The sequence below is a fragment of the Sciurus carolinensis genome, chromosome 4 (assembly GCF_902686445.1).
Source record: "Sciurus carolinensis chromosome 4, mSciCar1.2, whole genome shotgun sequence".
Classification (NCBI taxonomy): domain Eukaryota; kingdom Metazoa; phylum Chordata; class Mammalia; order Rodentia; family Sciuridae; genus Sciurus; species Sciurus carolinensis.
The window spans coordinates 76,969,342-76,988,911 of record NC_062216.1 but is presented as its reverse complement, the minus strand read 5'-3'; the positions used below and the strand labels follow the sequence as shown (position 1 = coordinate 76,988,911).

General features: G+C 33.3%; 1 protein-coding gene and 1 non-coding gene across 2 annotated transcripts; both read right to left on the bottom strand.

Moving 5' to 3' along the window:
• Positions 1 to 3,743: 3,743 nt before the first annotated feature.
• Positions 3,744 to 17,648, bottom strand: Clec9a (C-type lectin domain containing 9A). The gene is made up of 6 exons (XM_047551135.1): positions 17,498 to 17,648; positions 15,579 to 15,659; positions 7,317 to 7,463; positions 6,233 to 6,384; positions 4,882 to 5,003; positions 3,744 to 4,256 (listed from the first exon to the last, which is right to left on the bottom strand). The coding sequence occupies exons 1-6, from the start codon at positions 17,583 to 17,585 to the stop codon at positions 4,124 to 4,126; spliced, it is 723 nt and encodes a 240-aa protein (XP_047407091.1). The 5' UTR covers positions 17,586 to 17,648; the 3' UTR covers positions 3,744 to 4,123.
• Positions 16,879 to 16,982, bottom strand: LOC124984171 (U6 spliceosomal RNA). The gene has a single exon (XR_007108626.1). It is a non-coding gene; the product is annotated as a U6 spliceosomal RNA (small nuclear RNA).
• Positions 17,649 to 19,570: the final 1,922 nt, after the last annotated feature.

Genomic DNA, 19,570 nt, shown 5'->3' with positions numbered 1-19,570 from the left:
ATTTTAGGGGTTTAACATTGGAAAGGATCATCCACTAAAGATTATAAATCTTCATTTTTCAACAGTGCAAACTGGAGTGCTTTGTTTTTATTTTCAGAAACATGTATCTCATGGGGAAATGACATTCGATTAGCAATCATATGATGAAAAAACTCTTGCGTGTTCATTTTCATTAAGACTTTATTTGGTAAGAGTGTCACTTGTCTGCATTACTTATAGATTCTTCCTTGAGGACTCTTTTAATTTTCTTCTGGTTAACTAGCTAGGAAGCTTCTTCAGTGCTGATATATTGTACTGTGCAAAGAGAACTGCATTTGTGATTAGAAAATGAGAGTTTTAGACCTGTTATTCTGAATTACTATGTGGGCGAGTAATTTTACTTCATGGAGCTAATTTCACTAAGTATAAAGTGGAAATATTTATAATTTCCTCATGATGCTATTGTTTGTTAAAATAAGGTAAATGTGAAATTAATTTCACAATCTAAATTATAATATAAAATGGAAGGGAAATTCATAATATATTTAAAAAGATTTAGCAATTCATTTTTAAGAATAGGGGAGCATGAACATGCATAAACAATCTTCTTTGGAGAACTATATTCATGAACAGATTATATAGAGATAACTACTTTGAGGATATTATAAAATATTTTGTATGATGAGTGCAGATGTTCAATGAAAGTGGCTAATATGTATATAACAAGAACTGAGAATTGGGCATGTTGTTAAGCAACCATTGCTTAAACCTCACTTCTGCAAAGAAAATACTGTTAACACAAGAAAGTCAAATAAATTTATAGACTAAATTGTAAAGAAGGGATATGATACTCATTTAAATATTGATTCCTGGCATTAGGTACTCAGGGGCGAATGACAATGTCTCTTTAACTGCCATTCTTTGAAGAGTCTAACTGCCTAGAGAGTGAAAGGTGACTAGTGTCCTCACTCCCAATATTGGACCTAAAGGAGGGATCCTTGTAGATGGTGAGGAAAAAAAAATGGAATTCATTTGACATACTTTCTTTCATTGAACTCATTCCTCTTCCTCTTTGCCCTCAATCTCCTTGCCTAACAAAACTCACAATATTGATTGCATTTCAGAACAGAAACATTATGGCACAATGTTTTCTCCACACACTTAAAAAAAAATTTAAGAATAGCAAATAATCACAAGATGAATTTGAAGATATGACTCGCAGAGAACAACTTTCAGTTAATAATCAGACTGGGGACCCACATGAATTGGCTTTTCAGCAGAAGACGTGATCTCTTCTAGGCTGTTCCGTGAGTAGGTAATTCTGAAGAAATTGCAGGAAAAGTCAAACAAGAGCACAGCCTTTCCTGGTAGAGCTTAGTTCCCTAGGGTACACAGTGAGCTAGTCCTTTTCCTGAGGATATTGAACCAGTACTTGAGACTTATCAACAGGAAACAGGTCATGAGCCCTGTAACAGCAGGAAGTATGAGAAGGATGATGGGGAGATTTTATTTGGGGGATCCAAGCAGATTGTGAACCAAGCACAAGAGTTTAGCAGGTTGTCTCAGGGTCAGTCTTAAAATTTTGGAGTCAGTTCCTCTGTAGAGAGATTCTTGTAGTTGAAAGATACAAAAAGCAGCCTACAGGGTTTATGACTTTTGTTAAGATTTATTTTATGAGGAGATTTTTCAGACTCTAGGAGCACCTATTATTATTCTATTAATATTATTATTCCGATGTGTTTCTTTTTATGTATTTAACACACTTTACTAATAGCTTTTGACAAAGCCTCTTTACATTTGTAGGACAGTTATTTTTTCTTTTCCTTTTTTTTTAAACTCTTAGAATTCAATGAGAAGAATCAAAGAGACCCAGTTTATCACTGGTGGAACTAGGTTTTAAAATTGGTTATCTTGGTGCTAATTGCCTTTAAAAAGCCTTGGTATCCTGGACAAAAAGCAACCTGCAGGGAAAACATTTCCACCCACAGCATTCCTGTGGAAGCAGCATTGCTACTGAGGAGACTTGTAGGAACATATGTCAATTGCAGTGCAGATAAAATTCTAACTTGTAAATACAGCATCATATACTAGCTGGATAACATCAGTTGGAGGATGTTTGCCTTTTGTTTCACTGAACTTATTCTAAGAAGAATTACAAATGCTTCCTATCCTTTCTCTAAACATAGCTTTGTGACAATACTTTGAAGAATCTTGAAGACAAACAGTCTTTACCACTGAAAATCGCTATTGTTTCTCCTTTATTCCAGGTTATTATATTTAGCAGCCAGCTGCCAGCTGTGATAACCAAACACAGGAGACAACTTACATGGTTATGAGGCACCACCAGAAAACTAGAGAAAATTCCTTTTGTTGATATTCCCACCATTAAACTCCAGGTCAAAGGTAAATAAAACAAAAAACAAAACAAAACAAAACAAAGACATGTTCTTACCACTCTTCCATGCCTTTACCTATTGTAAAAGGACCTTTAAGAGAAATTTTATTTTCATTTAAATGATTTCCACTGCCTCAATGAATTAGGGTTTATTTTTACTTTTTTAAAATGATACCTTTATCTTAAGGAGAAAATATGAAAATAAAATATATCTTAGGCACTTCTTGTTAAAAAAGAAGGACTGGAAATTATATTGAATTTAGCAAATATTTATTAAGAACCTCCTATGTGCCAAGATATTGTTCTAGCAATGGTAAATAGAAGAAAGATAATATACAAAAAATTAATGAATATTTCCTTTTTGAAGATGGTGAGGTACTTACATATCAACAGTCTCTTGGAAACAAGATAGATGTTTCAGGGAGCCCACACTCCAAGCACAGGGGTTGTCTATAGAGGAGAATTTTATTTGAGGAGGATTCATTAACTTTAAAACAGATATTCTCTCCAAGGAGTTGCTGACAATTTACAGAAAATTTTTTTCTTCTCAATGTTCCTACAACATAAGCAGGTAAAGGGACTACACATAGAGGGTTGATGTCTAGAAGTGGGTCCTGGCTTACTCTGGATAACAATAGCAGACACTGATACAGTGTTCAACTCTATAGGACATCATTCTCAACAATTTATATATATATTTATGACTTAGTCTTCCAATAATATTTTGAAGTAAATTCCATTATTATTTTGTAATGAAGAAATTGGGGTATTGAGAAAGACAATTAAAAGTGCTGGATTGTTAACTTTGGGAGTGCAAACATGAGCCCTTTGATTTGTGAGTGGTGGGGATGCAGTAGAGTGAGGCAGGAAGTTCTCAGTTGTCCTTCACTGGGCACTAATGCCAGCGTCCTGACTGTCCCCTCTAAGTAGAAGTTCTAGGAGTTCATTTCTCATGGAACTCTGCAGTCCTGAAAAGGGTACATTGACATTGCAGATAGAAGCTTCCCTTCCTTAATTTCAATTTGGAAATTCATATCTCTTTCCTCTCACTGTGCCAGTCCAAGAGCATAATACCTGAAAGCTTTGAAAATGCATAGAAGGACCTGATAGATCATAAGGTTAAAATCAGTCAGCTATAACTTCACCACCTCCCCCAATGACTTATAGATTTCTGTGTGATATTTATACTGATTCTGGACAGAGAGAAAGGGAAAAAAAGAAAAGAAAAGAAAAGAAAAGAAAGGAAGGAAGGAAGGAAGGAAAGAAAGAAAGAGAGAGAGAGAAAAAGGAAGGAAAAAAGGAAGGAAGGAGGGAAGGAGAAAAGGAAGGAAGGGAGGGAAAGAAGGAGAGAGGGAGGGAGGAAAAAAAGAAAAGAAAAGAAAAAAGAAGGAGGGAGGGAAGGAAGGAGAGAAGGAGAGAAGGAAAGAGAAAGAAAAGGAAAGAAAGAAAGAAAGAGGGAGGGAGAGAAGGAAATTATGTCCTTTTTGTTCACAGTGCATCAGGGTTTTGTCCTCTGTGGTTCCAAATCAATTTTTTTCTTGGCAATTTGAACAATGTCAACTGAAATCTGCAAAATGTTGAAGAACATTTCCAAGTGAAAATACAGAAATAAGTGTTGATTTCCAGGGAGCTCGTTTCAAAGTCCATACTTTGGTTTACTTCTGTTATTTGCTCTTAGGCTTCTTGCGGCAGGTTTTTCAATGGCCTGTTTCAAATACTAGTGTAATAGATCACTTTGAGCAATTTCTTTCAGATAGAGGATTTTAATGCATACTTCTCACAGATAAAATATTTCCAATAGTTGCAGTTAGCTGAAAAAAGGGCATTATCTCTGAGGTATCTGCAGACCTGGTTGGTTGATTGGGGTTTCTTTATTGGCAGCCTAGAAAGGCAAGTCAGAATACCTGAGGTTAGATCAGAGTGTGACAGTGATGCTCCTAAGGGTAGTGCATGAGAGACATCTTTTTGTTTTAATATAGAACCCACCTGTGGTGGTTTTAGCTTCCTCTCTCAATAACAGTAGTTTTGTCTCAATAAAAATATTTTAATGTAATTTGAGCAGTTTATGAAGAAAAGTAAGCCATGCATACACAAAGATAGGCTGTATAAGGTAGTTTATCTCTCCTGAATTAATTCTCAAGGTAGTACTATCTGAAAAGTTCAATATGGAAATTGCTTAATAATTATTACCATCTCTTTCCCTTAGTGCTCTCTAAACATTAAGTGATACAGAGAAAATGTACTCAATAATTATGTTATATTGTTCATTCAGACACTCATATTTTGGTGTATTTTCTGTAGGATAATGGTAGCAAGGCTAAGGAGAAGATTTAGAAGCTGTGAAGCTACCTCTTCATGACATTAGCTTTAATTTCAATCAGGATCCTGTGACATTGTCATGCTTATTTGTCTCCCGGAGGGAACACAGCCAGCATACAAAATAAAATCGGTTTTTGAATTGCCTCATGTTTCTAGTTATTCTTGAAACATCTCCCTCTAAGACTTACAGGTCACTGGGAGAAGAGGAGTCATCTTGCCAAAGCCAAGGTGCCTGAAGTCCATCCTGAGACACTTTCACCCAGTACTCATTGCCTGCTTTGAGCTTATGCAAGTTTCTGGAGACAAAATCCTATGAGAAAGAAGACCTGAACTGTGAATTGAGAAAAAATAGAACACAGACAAAACTACTATGAAGTATGAAGTCTGACGTTTTGCCTAGCTAGAATGAATGGTAATTTTAGTGCTGAAGAAAAAGGGAGGGGGTTATTTAAAACAAACAAACAAACAAGCAAACAAAAAGCAGAGATACATCTTGTAGACTTTTTTTCTGTTTCTATATGATCAATGTTGTGTTAAATACAATGGGAAAAAGACATTTGATATTAAAATAGTTTTAATGGACTAGGAGTCTGACAATAGATGTCAAAAAAAAAAAAAGGAAGGGAGGTAAGTTATACTGACCCTAGTAATCAGAAGTAAAAATATTTTTGACATCATTAACACATGGATCACTCTTTCCTAGTATACTTCAATATTAGAAATATTTTAGGAGATTCCAGAAGCAATTTAACTGCAAACATATTTTGCTGAAACAAACATTTCTAATTTTTGTCATCAAATTTGCCCAGAAAATAATTTTGGGAACCCAGAATTATAATAATGTAGTTCAAGCCTTCCTGGCTTACTGTATCTGTAACATATTGTTTTCCCATTATTCTTGTCGAAATGAGCTTCAACAAATTACTGAATATAGCCAGTATACATTTTTCATGTACTAAAAAATATGGTATAATTACACATTCTGTTTCATATACACTTTTAGGTAGAATGAGTTCAGGGAAATATTCTCTTGTTAAGATGTTACTTAACTATGTTTAATACCAATTTAGCATTTCATTTACCAAGTACTTGGTTTTATTGAACCTATTCATTTCATGACATCACCTCAGTTTTTATACTTCTGGTTTTCCTTGATGTTTACAAGATTGTTATATTTCTCTACAGCATTGAAAAATACATTGAAAAATATATTTAATAATCATATATGTATGTCTTGAAGTGGGTTAGCATTTCAAGGAAGACTATTCTTCTCATGTTCTAGTCCTTTTTGTTTTTATTAACCAAGGACATAGAACTAATATATTCGCCTCAATTTCTGGAAAAGCAACCTGATTTTTGCTTCTCCCTTAAAAGGAAAAGAAACTATAGTAATTCCTACTTTATATCTTTTAAATCTTTATTTTACAAATATACTACTATTATAAATATTAAATAATTCTATCTTAGGAGAATCTGCTTTCTTTTTATAAGTAACATGGTATTTTCAGAGTGACATGTGACCATAGGACCAGTGTTTACCATTTCTTCTTTGCTGTCTATTTGTAGAAGATTGGAGCCTTCTTTTAAACAAGCCTCTTTGCCGGTGTGCCAATTTTTCCAATTTTCAAAGACATGGTAACAACTTTTTCCATTCTGAATCCAATTGTGTGGACAAGGGCTGCAGTTTTGGACTTTGAACAGAAACATTTTACTTTATTATCACCATTATAAAATATTAGTAGAATATCTCCCCAAAGTAATCCCTGTATCACCTCCAGGAAAACCAAACACTCTAATCATGTACAGCACTTACCAATTCCAGCTTTCTGAGACTGAGAACCATAAGATTAATATAATACTTCCCACCTACAATAGGTCTCTAAGAGTTGGTTTAAGTTAAAAGTAATTTGGAGATATTTTTACCCAAATATGTCTCCTTCTATAAAAGTTGATCTGATTTTCCTGGGTTTATCAAATCTTCCTTTCTTTGAATTTATATCATTTATAGTCTTTTCTTATTTGCTTATTATCTCAGGCTTGTTAATCTTACCATTCCAATTTAACCTGAAATGTACCGAATAACTAAATGGGTTGAGTTGATGTTCAAATTCTGAGAGTAAAGGAAGAAATATTGCATGTATAGCAGAGAGAACAAACAGTATGACTTCAGGGTGACTTGAAAACATGTAGGTGAAGAAAACTGAAGAAGAATGTGAATGAACATTATGCTTATTTTAGGACTTCAATGTAACTATAAGGTAATCATTAATATTCAATTTGAAGGAGTTTGTTTTAAGAAAGAATGTATTCACAAAAAGAAAATTAACTGCATAAAGCAGAACCAAGAGCAAAACTTTGACCAGGAGGTCTGGCACAGTTTTATAGAAGGAAAGATACATAAACTTCCAGAACTGTCATTTTGCTGCATTTTTTTTGAAACTTAGTATTTTCCCTATACCATTAGAAGATACAGATAAGAGTAAAGAGCATCAAAATCATGTTTCCCTACTATAAAATCCTGAAGAACAGACTTGAAGAGAATAAAATATGTCATTGCTTCTTCTGAGGAGTTAGTACATGCATTTATATTTCTACTGAAAATAACTGATCTTATGTCAATTACCTGAACAGAAAGAGTTTTGCATCAAGGCTTGGCAGTATTTCATCTGAAGGTCATGATTGCTCTTCCATTGTGTAAAGTTCAACAATACTCCTTCCTGGTGGTTGAGTTTTTCTTGCTGCTGCATTGAGATGGTGGATACCTGGAAAACTGCAGACAAAAACACTCATTTCTAATAAAATACTGATGTTTTATAACCAAGTAATCCTTCAACACAAACTAAAGGAAGCTCTAGATTACTGATCAGTTTTGAGACTTGAATTTGCATTATTTTAAGTTTTTGTTTAAAATTTACATTTTCAAGAATCAAGTGTTAAAATCAGCCAGACACAAAAAGATTAAGTATATCATGTTTTCTTTCTTATGTGGAAATGAACAAAAGTAACCAGAAAATAGAAAATGGATTATGGGGGAGTGGAGGAATGGGGTAAAGTAAAACAGAGGGAAGGGAAAGAAAGGACAGTAGGGCGGGTGAATTGAGTCAAAGCATAGTATGTGCACTCATGGAAGTACCACAGCGAAACCCATTAATTAGTACACTTATCATGATTACGTAATTACAATAAAAGAATCAAATGTTTCAAAGGATGCAGAGAAAAAAGCCTATTGCTGTCCCTGTTTTTTTTTTTTAATCCACCCAGTTTCACTCAGAGCAGATGAGTTTATCAATTTCTTCTTTATTTTTCCAAAGGTATTTTTAATTTGACAAACAAGTGAATTTAAAATACTCTTTCTCCCCTTTATGCAAATGGTGACAATCTGTTTACAGGTGTTTTAGCTGTTATTACTTTAAATATATTTTGGTCCTAGTTCCATGACAGCACATCAAGAGCTTTCTGTTACTCTCTCATCATACCTATAATATTCTATTGTAAAATGTATCATGAATTGCTCCAGTATTTCTCTATTGTATTTTAGGTGATTTGTAATTTTTCTTGTATGGCAGAAAGCATTATTGCATAAAGAATCTTAGTCTTATATCACTTTACATGTGCAAGTGTACTTTTAAGATAAGGTAAAAATTTGTGGGCATTTAAATTGTATTAGATATTTCTGTATTACCATCCATATTATGAATTTACACATGTATAGTAGTATGTGAATGTGCGGCTATCTTTTTATGTTTGAGGTTGAAGTTCTTTTTACATGCAAAGTCAGATGTATTTTCTTTTGTATGAAGTATATGATTATATCTGTTGTAACTTTCTTCCTGTTGAGTTTTAGTGTTTTTTTTAAATTGTGTTCTGAGAAATAGTTCCAGCAAGCCTAAAATCAACCTGAACAATGTTTTATTCGTTCACACATGACACTGACCTTCAGGAAAGGTATGAGACATACTGATTAATATCGTAGTTTTGTAATCAAGAGTCCAGGAATTAGGGGACCAGATTATACCACCTTGTCAGTGTTGTTTATTGATGACTGAATAATATGTGATTTGTCCTTGGATAAATGAGACCCTGAGAGAATTGTGCTGCAGAGGCAGGTTACCTAGCTTCAGCAAAGTTTTGTCTTTGTGATCAGCAAAATATAACAATCCCAAAATGAGGCTCCATTTGGGGTTCTTTAGGATCAAGGTACCATATATACATGTCAGTGATTTCAGATACAGGAGAGAAATGGTGTTCTCACCTGGCGCTTAGAGAGTCAGGAAAAGGTGCCTGTGTCTGGCCTCTCCAGGCTCCTTCTGATGAGACAGACTTTGGCTGATATGTATCCTTACTTTTGTGATGTTGTTAAGTTGTGCCCTTATCTTATAATAAACTAGATTTATGAATACTGTCATTCTGAGGTGGGTCTCCTTTATCAACCAACTTCGTTATCTGATGCCGTTGTGCTCGAATATGTTGTGGAGTCAGATTTTTGTATGATATGACCTACAGTTATGTGTTTCTAGTTTGTCTTTTGGCTTCGTGGTAGTTTATGCCACATAGATTTAGTATTTTTGAGTAATTTTTAGTAAAAGTTTTATACGTGAGATTATACTGCTGTAAGTATATTTTAATTTACATTTTGATGTATGTGGAATTTATTTGGTTCTAAATTGTAAGATATAAATTCAACATTTCCCCCAGGTATCTACAGAGTTGTCTTAGGTATTTATTGGATATCTTCCACTCCCATAACTCTTAGTTACTACCTTTAAGTCGCTGTAAATATCTAATAAACTACTTAGATTTAGTTTTGTTTTGATTATATTCAATTCATCTATTTATTTATTCATATGTCAACATGACAGGGCCTTAATTACTTTAGCTTTGCAATTCGTTTTAGTATCTGATACTTTAATACGATTTTAGGTTTGTTTTTCTTACTATTCTGACTAGCTTAGTAAGCCCATTTCTTTTTAAAAACCATTTTATGTAGTTGCCTCCTATTCCTATTCCATTAAACACTTTTCTTAACATCAATAGAATATTTAGCCTATTTGATTCTAATAGAATTTCTTGAACTTGTAGCTTAATGTTTTTAATCAATTATGGAAAATTTTTATTCAATAGCCTTCTAGTACTTCTTTTGTCCAACTCCCCCTTTTCCATGTTTGGCTCTACCATAACACATATGCTAGTGTTTCTTGTGTGTGTTTTGTGTGTCTCTTTTGTATATTTTGCTCTCTTTTTACAACTCCTTTTTTATTCTGTATATTATTTCTGCTTTATTTTCTAATTTACTAATTTACTCTTCAGTTGAGTGGAAATATTAAACTCTTTTTTGGGCGAGGGTAGAGCAGACCACTGCTGTTGTTAATTTGTTAAGGTACAATTGACCATTTAACATATTTTCACGCATATATATTCATGCAACAGACTATCTCCACAATGGAAATGATAAACTATATCATAAAAGTTTCATCTTTACTTATGACTCAAATTTTATTTTAAGGCAATTGTGAATTCATATGCAGCTACAAGAATTAATAAAGATTCCAGGTGCCCCTTACCCGCTTTCCACCAAATAGTAACATCCTGTAAAATTATAGGTCAATGTCAACACCAGGATATTGAAATTGATACAATCAAGGTGCAGAGCTTCTCCATCACCATATAGGTCCATCATATTTCCTTTTATAAATACCTATTCCATGCCCATTCCCTACCCATACCATAAACATGCCCATACATTCTTGCCCCATTCCTCTCAACACTAAACTATATTCTAGTTCTATAGTTTTGTCATTTCAGTGATGCCATAAATGGGATCTTTCGGTATGTAACACTTTGTAATTGACCTTTTCCATTCACAATAATTTCTTGGAGATTCACCTGGATTGTTGTATAAGTAGATAGCTAATTCATTTTTTATTATTGAGTGAAATTCTCTGATATGGATTACTACATCTGTTTAACCACTTGCCTGGACATCTGTGTTTTTCTCATTTCAAATAAAGCTGCTGTACACATGCATGTACAGTTTTTAGTGAATGTAAGTTCTTATTACTCTGTGGTAAATGCTCAGGAGTGCAATTGCTGTGTTTTAATGAGGTTTAAAACTCATTAAATGTAACTGGCTTTAAAAAATCCTTTTAATAATGTTTTTTGCAAAGAAAACATTTTTCGTGTTGAGATATATGCAACTTATCAGTGTTTTCTTTTTATTAATTATTCTTTTAATGTCAATTCCGAGATCTCTGCTTACCCTTAGATACTGAAAAAAATTTCTCCATATTTTCTAAGAGTTTTATAGTGTTATGCTTTATAGTTAAGACTGTGATGCATTTTGAATTATTTTTTGATATTTTTATAAGGTGTGAGACTTAGACTTTTATTTGCCAATGGATATCCAATTTATACATCAGTATTTGTTGAAAAGTTTATTCTGCTTCATTGAGTTGATTCTGTACCTATATAAAAAAATCAGTTGAGCATATTTGTATGACACTATTTCCAGGTTCTCTATTGTATTTTATTGCTGTATTTTTCTAGTAATATACATAGCCTTCATTAATACTGCTATATGATAAGTTTCAAAATCAGGTAGTTTCCTCCCTCATTATTTTGTTTTAACTATTCTAGTTCTTTTGATGCTGTATATAAATTTTACAATCGCATTATCTATATCTATAAGAAATTCTGCTCATATCTTGAAAACAATTGCATTAAACCTGCATATTCAGCAACTCAGGAGTTTGAGTCAGGAGGATCTCAAGTTCCAGGACAGCCTCAGCAATTTAGTGAAGCCCTAAGCAACTTAGCAACACCTGGTCTCAAAATAAAAAATAAAAAGGACTGGGGATGTGGTTCAGTGGTTAAGCACAGGAATCACTCCCTGGTACCAAAAACAAAACAAAACAAAACAACAACAAAACCCCCAAAACATAGGAGGAGTTTCTGAAAAAAACATAAAAGAGAATTCCTAATGGTGAACATAAAAATAAGAACTATTGAACATGCAGGAAAATGTCACACTAGAATAGTAAAGAATGTTTTCTGTGGTTGTTATTTCCCCGGGGGGTTAGTGATCTGCATATTAATTTGAGCAAAACTGACATTTTTCCTGTGTTGAGTCTTATAATTCATGAACATGGCCTGTCTTTCCACTTAGTTAGGTCTTTTATTTCTTTCATCTAGTAGTTTTCAGCATATACATTTTGAACATATTTTGTTAAATGTTTCATTGTTGGAGTAAATACAATTGGTATTGCATTTTTAATTTGATGTCCATGTGTTTATTGCTAATGTATAAATATACAATTGATTTTTGTGTGTTTACTTAGTGTTCTGACTTTGCTAAACTTAATCATTAGTTCTGCATAGAAGATCTGTGCCAGCGTCATTTACACAGAGTGGTTTAATAGAGAGCTATAAAATTGGCTTCAAATAAGCTTGTGATGTATTAATAATTATTGGCTGGCAGTCATTAAGTGCCCATGTTGTTATATGGGTAGAGATAATGGCATCAAGGAAATCAGTAAATTAAAAATATACATGTCAGTCATATCTAAAGAAGTAAAAATCAGATCTTTTAGAGATATATAGGGGAAACAAGAAGAAAGTGAAAAGAACTATAAAATGATTTCTATTTTTTTAACAAGAAAAGGGAGGTAAACAAGAGCAAAAAGGAATCTGATCAAGATAGACTGATCTTACTTGTAATAAGCGAACTAGTCAAACTCTACTCCTTCCTGGTTACCGTTTAACTTCATGGATTATTAGAAAAATGAAAATAAAGTAAATATTAATTAAGATTGGTCTACTTAGATCTAGTTAACTCTGCCTTATTGGGAAACAAGGACACAATTTGGTTGTGCTCCCAGTAGTGAATATTCTCACGAAGGAGAAGAATATCATTTGTGTAAAAAGCAATTTGCTTCATCAGTACTTTGCTCATCTCCCACTTACTGGCCAAGTCAGGTTGCACAATAAACATCAAATTACATATTTGAACATTCTGATTTGTTTTGCTCACCAACATTGCTGTTGGGAAGAAAACACTAGAAATCAATAATCATGGACTAGAGAAAGCAGGTGTTCATGTCTTGCTTGTCTGTGGATAGTTAAAGAAACTCAGGCTGCCAACTGATTGGATTATTTTTCTCTTAGCAAAAGTTTGGACCTAACCAGAGTCGGGGAATAGGACAATGATGTTCTTTATTTTATCTTGGTAGTTATTTCACAAACTTAGGCATTGAAATGTAATAATTTTACTTTTAGGAACTTGAGATATAAGATTTTTTTTTAGGTTAGCGCTATTTTAGAAGTTAGTTTTGCTCTGTTTTTTACTCTCTGATTAGCTTGTACTATACAAAACTAATAAAACTGGAAAAAGGGAAATGAGACTTCTGTTTTCAGTTTTATCCTAAATGAGAAGCAAAATGCTTTATTGGTGTTGAGGTTGGAATTAATTTTCAACAAGTGAGATTAAACATTGTAATTACCTGGGGAAACATAACAAAATACTTCTAAAGCACCCTGAATTAAAGTATATGCTGTATAGCATACATTATATCTAGCTAAGAATCTATGAGAAGACTCAGGCAAATTATAAGGTTGTTAACAACAAAAAATAAATAAAAGTCAGTACATTTGAACAAAAGTCAAAGGAAAAAAAGTAATTTTACATTTGTATAATACATATGTATAGCTATCAAGACAAAACAAATGAAAATCTTTTATTTGTGAGAATTTTCCAGAAATTACTGTTAGCCTTAAACATATTAGAGTCTAGCTAGTGTCCCATTATTCTTATCAAAATAACTTTATTTTTTTCAAACAATTTTTGTTCTGAGAGTTAAAGAAAAATGAGCACATTCTACATTCACAGGATTAAGATATTTTTTTAAAACACAAACAGGTATACAATAAAATACGTTGTTCTCAATATCATCATCTATTCCATTTATATATTCCATTGCTATTTTGTGTAAATTCAAGAAAATATTCTTTTTAAATCAAATTATGGCATAACGTACTTTTTTTGAATGTTGCCTTTTTTAAAAACTAACAATGCACCTTGGAGATATTTCTATAGCAGCACATAAAGAATTGCTTCTCTCTCTTTTTCCCCCATTGTGATATTCTATTGTATAGATGCACCATTAATTATTTAAATGTTCTCTTATTGATGTACCATTGGATTTTTTCCAATTTTTAAAATCTCCTACTGCTGTGTGTGCAAGTTTATCTATAAGAGAAATTTGAAAAGTGATACTGCCAGGACAAAATTAATTAGTATCATTTAACTCAGTTTTCTCAGAAATATGTTGTCATACTTTATCTAAACACATCTCATCTACTAGAGAATAAGACAAAATTATGACCCTATGTACATGTATGATTACACAAATGGTGTGACTCTACTTTGTGTACAACTAGAGAAATGAAAGTTGTACCCCATTTGTGAACAATGAATCAAAATAATAATAATAAAAACATAAAAATAAATAAATAAAAATCCCAAGTTTTGTTGAAGGGACCAAATTATATTCCATGCTTGTATGATTATGTCAAAATGTACCTCAATATTAAGTATAACTATACAGTACACTAATAAAAAAGAACCAAGTCCCCAATTTTTACCAAAGAATATTAAGATATTTACTGACTTGCTGTTAGTTCTCTTTAAATAAATTTGTTCCTAATGTGTTTGATAAACAGATATTTAATATATGAGCACTTTAATAGATGGACTAGCATTTGCTTAAAATATTAAAAACAAAACAGAGGGAGGGTAGGAGGAGAAGGTAGGCTCCCTGGAATTTCTCACATGTGAGGTGGTCTGTGATATTTTATTTGAGGAGATAGTGTAACAAGTTTGATTTTGGTCTTAAAATATTTCTTTAAGAATCATTAGGAAATGAAGCTTCTAGCACTACATGAGCAAGGTCAAGCTTGTGGAAACAAATCCAAAAATTCCCTTTTCCCTTCTCATAGCTCATTGTACTTCCTGTTCATCAGATGCCTCTGAGATAGAGAGATGATTTGTCAAGTTCTTCAAAATAGAAAAATTATCCAATAAAACCTTCATCCCTCCATCACTATCTTCCTAAGCACATTTTCTCAGTGCTCGCAGAAGCAATATTAAAGGTTCTTAGTTCTTTTTCTGGATGTGGAAACTCCATAATTGTTGTATTTTATAAAAATTTCATTTGCTAGACATGGAAACGTGTCTCTAGTTTGGACAAAAGGAATAAAGCATTGGGCAAAAGTATGGCCCAAATACAGCTCTCAGATTTGCTATAAACATTTGAAATTGTTCCTTGCTTAATATGCAGTGAAACACATTAAAATAATCTGAAAAAGTCATTTAGACTAAATGTATATTAGAAGCAGAAGAGCATATCTGAAATCTTTCAATCCTTTGGCATGCTAATGTGACTCACAAACAGAATCAGAATTACAGTAATGCGAATGAGGTTGTAGCTCAGTGGTGGGGTGTTGCCTAGAGTGCACAAGGCTCTGGGTTTGATACCTTGCACCATTAAATAAATGAAAGAAAGAAAGAAGTAACTGTTTGCATTTTTTTTTAACCCAAAGAAATATGTGAGATTAGATTTGAGTTAAATAAGATGCAAGCCATCACTGAAAAGTTATTAGCAATATCCAAGTGTGCAGAGATACATAATAAGTAACTATTCTATAATTTAAATTAGGAAACCTTTCTTATGTATCATTTAGACCCATTCAGATAGTTCTTAACTGATTTCTTCATCCACTTGGAAATCATGAAGTTTTTATGTAATGATATACATATAATTATACGAACAGTTACATGTAGTTCATAATATATATGTAAATAGATTTTTTAAAGATATTCTCTTGTACTTACACTTGATGCCCAAGAAAATGGATGTGGCTAACAAGCCTAAGCAGAAAATCCACGAAATCGCCATCACAACACAACATGTTCCTAAACACAAAATTAGGACAAACAAATTGAATTAGAGAAAGTACCCAAAAGGGATGAGGCTGAGCAAAAGAAAGAAATAATATTGGGCATTCTTACTATAAAATTATGGAGCCCTCGAGTTTATAAGTATGGCTAATAAGAAAAAAAAAAAACAAAAAACCTTTGCTTAAACTCTTTGAAATGAAAGTGATAATTTGGACTGCATCTGATTTGGAAAATATCAAATTAAATAAATTTTATAGTGTACCTCTTCATCTTTATGAATAATGTTGCAACCTTACTAACTAATTACATGTATTCTTTTTCAACAATCATTAGAATTTGTCACAAGTCAGGGAGCTGCCTTGAACTTTTTTTTTTTTTGCCTTGGACTTTTGAGAGCAAAAAACAGTCATATCTCTCATGCCTCTTAAAAGTGTCACTTGAACATGACTGATTAAAATCTATTTCTTTATTTGGATGATGAACAAATTTTTCCAGCTAATTTTGCAATTTTTCAGGAAGGAAAACTTAATTAAGTATGTATTATTTGTTATATTCTCAACACTACTCAGAGAAAAATAAATAAAATTTATCTTTAGGTAGTATGGTAGGGCTCCTTATCCTTGTAACTTGTAAAGAGTGCTTTATGTGGCAAAGAGACTTTGAAGATGTCATCAAGGATTTGGAATGGGAGACAGCCTGGCTTATCTCCATCCTTAAAGCAAGAAGCAGGTGGTTAGAGACACAGTGTGATGTAATGATGGAAGCAGAGAAGCATTAAGGTGTTATGCTTTTAGATTTGAAGAAGGAGAAAGAAAGCCCAGAGCCAAGGAAAGCAATAAATGCAACTCTAGAAACTAGAAATGATAAGGGAATGGATTCATCTGTAGAACCCTACCAAGATCTTATTTTTGGCAAGGTAAAATCTATTTCAAATTTTGATCTCTAGAATTTTATTTTATTTTTTAATATTTACTTATTTATTTATAATTTATTTATTTTGATTCACTGTAAACAAATGGGATAGAACTTATTTCTCTGATTGTACATGAAGTAGAGTCATACCATTTGTGTAATCATACATGTAATGATGTTTGTCTCAATCTGTTATTTTTCCCTTCCTCTCACCTCTCCCACCCCTCTTTCCTCGATACAATGCATCTTTCCTCCATTCTTGCCTCCCTCCCACTCCCCATTATGTATCATTATTTGCTTATCAGAGAGATCATTTGTCCTAAAAAATATGGAACGCTTCAAGAATTTGCATGTCATCCTTGTGCAGGGGCCATGCTAATCTTCTCTGTATCGTTCCAATTTTAGTATGTGCTGCTGAATGAGAACCAGAATTTTAAAATGATAAATTTGTGTTGCATAATCTCCTAAGTCTGTGATGATTTGTTGCATCAACAGAAAGACAGTAATGCAGATATTAATAAGAGGACATAAGTGACCACTATAGCAGACAGCTCTGGGATGATGAGATTTTTTTTCAGTTTTCCATCTTTTTTTTTTAAATTTCTTAGTGTTTAATCAAATAATTTAGAGTGTTTGATACAAGAATTAAAATAATTTAAATGAAGTAATTCCTTTTACTTACTTTCTAAATCTTGAAATTATTTGTCTTTTCTTTGGTCTAAAGTGGTAAGAAGGACACAAATTCAAAGTACCATGTATTTGTTAAGTCTATCATTCTTTTCTTTTTTGCCTTACTCCACTTCATCTCATTTAGCATGTCAGGCACATGAAAATATTCTAAGTAGATCATCTCAGATTAGAAAAAATAAATCTTGGACTCATCATAGAATAAGAAACAAACATAAACTCAAGTCTTACCCTAAAAAATTAGAACTGATTACCTGAAAGTTTGGTGGAAGTGAGACATCTCTGAGAAGGGTCTGTTGGATTATCCCACTGAAGAGAGGTGTATATTTCTTCTTCATGCATGGCTGAGATGCTTCGATAGGTAAAGCAGTCCACACGGGAGGCTTATACAAATAGCTCCTCTTGAGGTTGGTGAAAGAAGTGAAACTGGCTACTTTTCCCCAGGAGTGGGAAAACATGTTTGGGTTTAAGGAGTAGAACAGACGCATGTTCATCCAGAAAGTGGATGTTTTTAAAGTTTACCTTAAAGTATAATTGGTAAAGAAGGAAATGAGACGGTACTGAACTTCACATGCCAATGGTAGAACATGGTTCTGCTCTGATTTCCAAAGTGTCACAGATACTGAAGGTCATGGCCCTGGGTTAGTGTTAGAAAGGATATATGTGTAAAGGATATGTGTGCAAACAATGCCCTTCTATTTGGCATAGGACATGAAGCAGGGAGATGGCTTAGACAATGAAGATATGAGGCAGTTCACATTGGGCAAACCAGGATCACTGTGTGTCCTTAAGAAAGCTAGGAAGGATTTCATTCCTAAAATAAATTTACATGCTGTATGTTAAGTAGAGTAATACTAATTGCTGTGATAAGTAAACGTCAAATATCAGTTAACACTATAGAAGTGTTGTTTTGTTTTGTTTTGTTTTTCTCACTCACATAACACGTTAGCTCCAGTAATCTTGGTTGGTAGACAGCATTCCTCCCAATGGGACCTGGAATTCTGGCACATTGTGTGACATTGGAGCGCTCTACTTCTACCCACTGGAAAGGAAAAGAGAAGGTGGTAGATTCACACTTAACCTTTTTGGAAGCCAAAACCTTGAATTAAAATGTATCACAACCATATCTATCAATGGCATATCCACATTTGGATATAAAGGTTAGTTTTGCAAAATGTAATTTTTGCTTGGGTGGCAAACTTTCAATATTAACTTCACTCTAGAAGGGAGGCATGAATTATTTAGAGTACAGATGGCCATTTATGGAGCATCCTGTGACTGCAGCATTGGTATTGAGAAATTCATTCGTTTAATCGTTATTCATTTTTCAGCCACTTGTTATTATGGCCAAAGGTCATGTCCCTCCAATAATCTGAAAAGTTGCTCTGTTCTTTCTGTTTCAAGGGTCTCGCTGGATCAGTTGTTGCTCTCATAGCAGTCAGGGTCCCAGAAGCAAACAGCACACTTAAGCGATCACGTAAGGGAATTCACTAGAAGGACTAAAGTTTTGGAAAAGGTCAAGAGAAGCAAAGCAAGGTAGTGAGATATGCACTGGGAAGCTGTTATCATCCCTAGGCCTATGGAAGGTGCTTACTGGAACTTTGTGATCTGCCCCACCAGGGCCACAAACTAACACATAGAACAAACTACCTTTGCTAAGCTAAGTCCCTGAAGAGAGTGGAAACAATATTATACTTTTAATCTTTGCCAGTGCCTTCCATTGGCTGAAGTAACTGGAAACCAGAGGCCAAGTTTGTCTAGATAATGTATTCATTTTTTGAATTCAGCTTCCCAAGACACAAGAAGGGGCTGAGAAGATCTCTAGGGACAAATGAAAAATATCCAGTACATTCTCTAAACATTTCATATGATGTTCCTGTTACCTGAGATTCTAATCTGAAAAAAAAAAAAGTGACTTAACCACATGTAACCTTTAAAATGGTACAAGTTCTATTTAGAGGAGAAAAAGAGGAAGAAGCCATAATCATACCAAATGTGAATTGACACTAATGACATGAACGAAAGTTCTATTAGCTATTATTCATTTCCAGTTTCTCCTCAGATTTTATTAGCACTAAAAATCAGGTTCAGAAAGACCTGATTTTCTCAATTACAGTATATTCATTAATAAATTTCTTTAGGAGGGCCAGTGGTTTCCTCCAGTAAAAGATTAATATACTCCACAGATTATATTTGATTATTTTAATCATATTTCCTGTACTTTGCTGTTCATTGTTTATTGCACTATTTTAAAGGGCTTTCACATGAATTCTTTTGATTCTTACAATAGCTCCATGAAATGGGTACTACTATTAGTATAGTGTAGC

Excerpts from the sequence above, each read along its gene's own strand:
- Clec9a (XM_047551135.1), bottom strand. The coding sequence starts at position 17,585 with ATGCATGAAGAAGAAATATACACCTCTCTTCAGTGGGATAATCCAACA. Across the intron at positions 7,464-15,578 it reads CATTTTCTTGGGCATCAAGT|TTTTCCAGGTATCCACCATC; the intron begins GTAAGTACAAGA and ends TTTTGTCTGCAG. Across the intron at positions 5,004-6,232 it reads TAGACAGCAAAGAAGAAATG|GATTTTGTCTCCAGAAACTT; the intron begins GTAAACACTGGT and ends TCTTTCTCATAG.